Genomic DNA, 1,993 nt, shown 5'->3' on the forward strand with positions numbered 1-1,993 from the left:
AGATCTGTTGCCAAAATCAGACCCATGAAAGCCAGTGGACCACCCCTGGCCCGTCATCTCTTATTAAAGAGAATTTACCAGCCAGAACGGAGATAATCTGCTCTCTCATTGTTTTCACTAGGATTTACCAGAAATGTTTCTTAGTGTAGAAGACACAGTTTCAGGCAGAGCCCCAGAGAGAAAAGCTGAGGTGCTCAGAGATCTCACCTGCAAATGGCAGAAACTGCAACTCTGCTCTGCTTAATCCCAAACAAGGATCTGAAGTGGCATCTGACAGATGAAGGAGGGCACCGGCCTTTCAGTGGGTGGAGGGGAAAGGCTTATTTTTTCACATATAAAATTCCAAATGCTCGAACTCTGGCCCTGCGCTGAGCTAAAATGACCACCCAAGGTCTCCTGCAAAATGCAGATGTTTTTCCTCCCCCAGCCCAAACTGTGGGCGCGTGTCTCTCGCCGTGTGCCACATGGCCAGCGAGTGGGGCCGCAGATAGCCTCAGCACAATAATGTGTTTTCTTTCCGCTAACACCTGACAGTAGCATGGTCTCACTGGCAACTTGGTCCCATCGCTGCATACTTTCCGAGGTGATATTAATCAAACAGATTAACATGTTTGCCTTTAATTTTACATTTTAGGAACAGCTGTTGAGCCACCCCAATGCCAGCAGTGCCTATTGCCAGCATTAGTGTCATTAGTAATCATTGCAGCTGTAATAGCACCATTATCTCCTGCTAAAAGGGTCACTGATGGCTCAGGACAGAGCTTCAGGGAAGCAAAAACAGGTCAGATGAAATGAGATGGAAACTGCAAACTGTTGCTTCTGTCTTAACTTGCATAAAGACCCGTGAGTGCTACGTAGAATGAAATTAATGTGCACAAACAGCAAAAATTTTGGCTAGAGTGTCATCAAGGAGGTGGGGCTCACGCTAGCTCTTGTGTCACTTGGGCTAATGTAAAGCATATAAATACGGGGAAGAGAGAATGGGGGTTTTATTACCAACCAACCAGTCTTCATCTCTCGGAGAAAACTTCTCTCCATCTTTTCCTGCCACTTCTTTGGGTAAGTCTGACTGACACCCTTTTAGCTTCTTCCTGTTTTGCAGAGCTCTTTTAGTTGATGTAGCTGGTGGTGATAAGTGCTGGCTCGCTAGTCCAAGAAAATCAGCTCAGGTCTTTGAGCACATTGCGCTGGTTTTGGGCTATCATCATCAATAACAGCCCCTTCTGACTTAACAGAGAGGGTTTTACCTCTGAAGGTGTCTGCTGATCTCGGCTCTCCTGGGTATGTATGTTACAGGGCCCAGTGGGATAGCTCTTCCAGTCTAGTTTGGTCTTTTGGGGAAAGACAGCAGGGAGGCCAGGACTGATGGGAGCATGTGGACGGAGATGGACTTCTGGTTACAATCATTAGTAATTTACTGTGACTTCTAGAATCTGATGCAGAAAGCTCTTCTTCCCTCTCAAGCCAGGGAATCTTTAGAAGGTCCACCTGTTACTTTGGCCTCATTTTCATGCCAAAACAGCTGAAGGACGTAACATGCTTGATGACAACTTATTTCTCCCTCCAAGACCTCCCTGTGTCTCCTCTGTCTCTTAACCCTAGGCTTCATACTGCTCACCATGGCTCTATGGATCCAATCGCTGCCTCTCCTGGCCCTTCTCGCTCTTTCTGGCCCCGGGACCAGCCACGCGGCTGCCAACCAGCACCTCTGTGGCTCCCACTTGGTGGAGGCTCTCTACCTGGTGTGTGGAGAGCGGGGTTTCTTCTACTCCCCCAAAGCCCGCCGGGACATTGAGCAGCCTCTAGGTAAGTCAGGCTGACTGTGAACCAGTCGTATGCTGTGTGATGCAAAATGTATCAACCAGCTATCTTTGACAGTGGCACCAGGAATGTCCTTGATGGGGAATGCCAGGAATACCTTTAACATACCAACAGCATCACATTGCCAATGAAAAGCTCTTCAGGTTAAAAAGGCAGATGGGAGGGTAGGCAG

General features: G+C 48.0%; 1 protein-coding gene across 1 annotated transcript in view; it reads left to right on the plus strand.

Moving 5' to 3' along the window:
- The first annotated feature begins 1,619 nt into the window (after positions 1-1,619).
- INS (insulin) overlaps positions 1,620-1,993 on the plus strand; it is a 3,320-nt gene continuing 2,946 nt past the window's right edge. The window contains exon 1 of the mRNA XM_010161111.1: positions 1,620-1,806. Within this exon, the coding sequence (XP_010159413.1) occupies positions 1,620-1,806 (187 nt within the window). The remainder of the gene's footprint in view (positions 1,807-1,993) is intronic.

The sequence above is a fragment of the Eurypyga helias genome, unplaced genomic scaffold, assembly GCF_000690775.1.
Source record: "Eurypyga helias isolate BGI_N326 unplaced genomic scaffold, ASM69077v1 scaffold12981, whole genome shotgun sequence".
NCBI lineage: Eukaryota > Metazoa > Chordata > Aves > Eurypygiformes > Eurypygidae > Eurypyga > Eurypyga helias.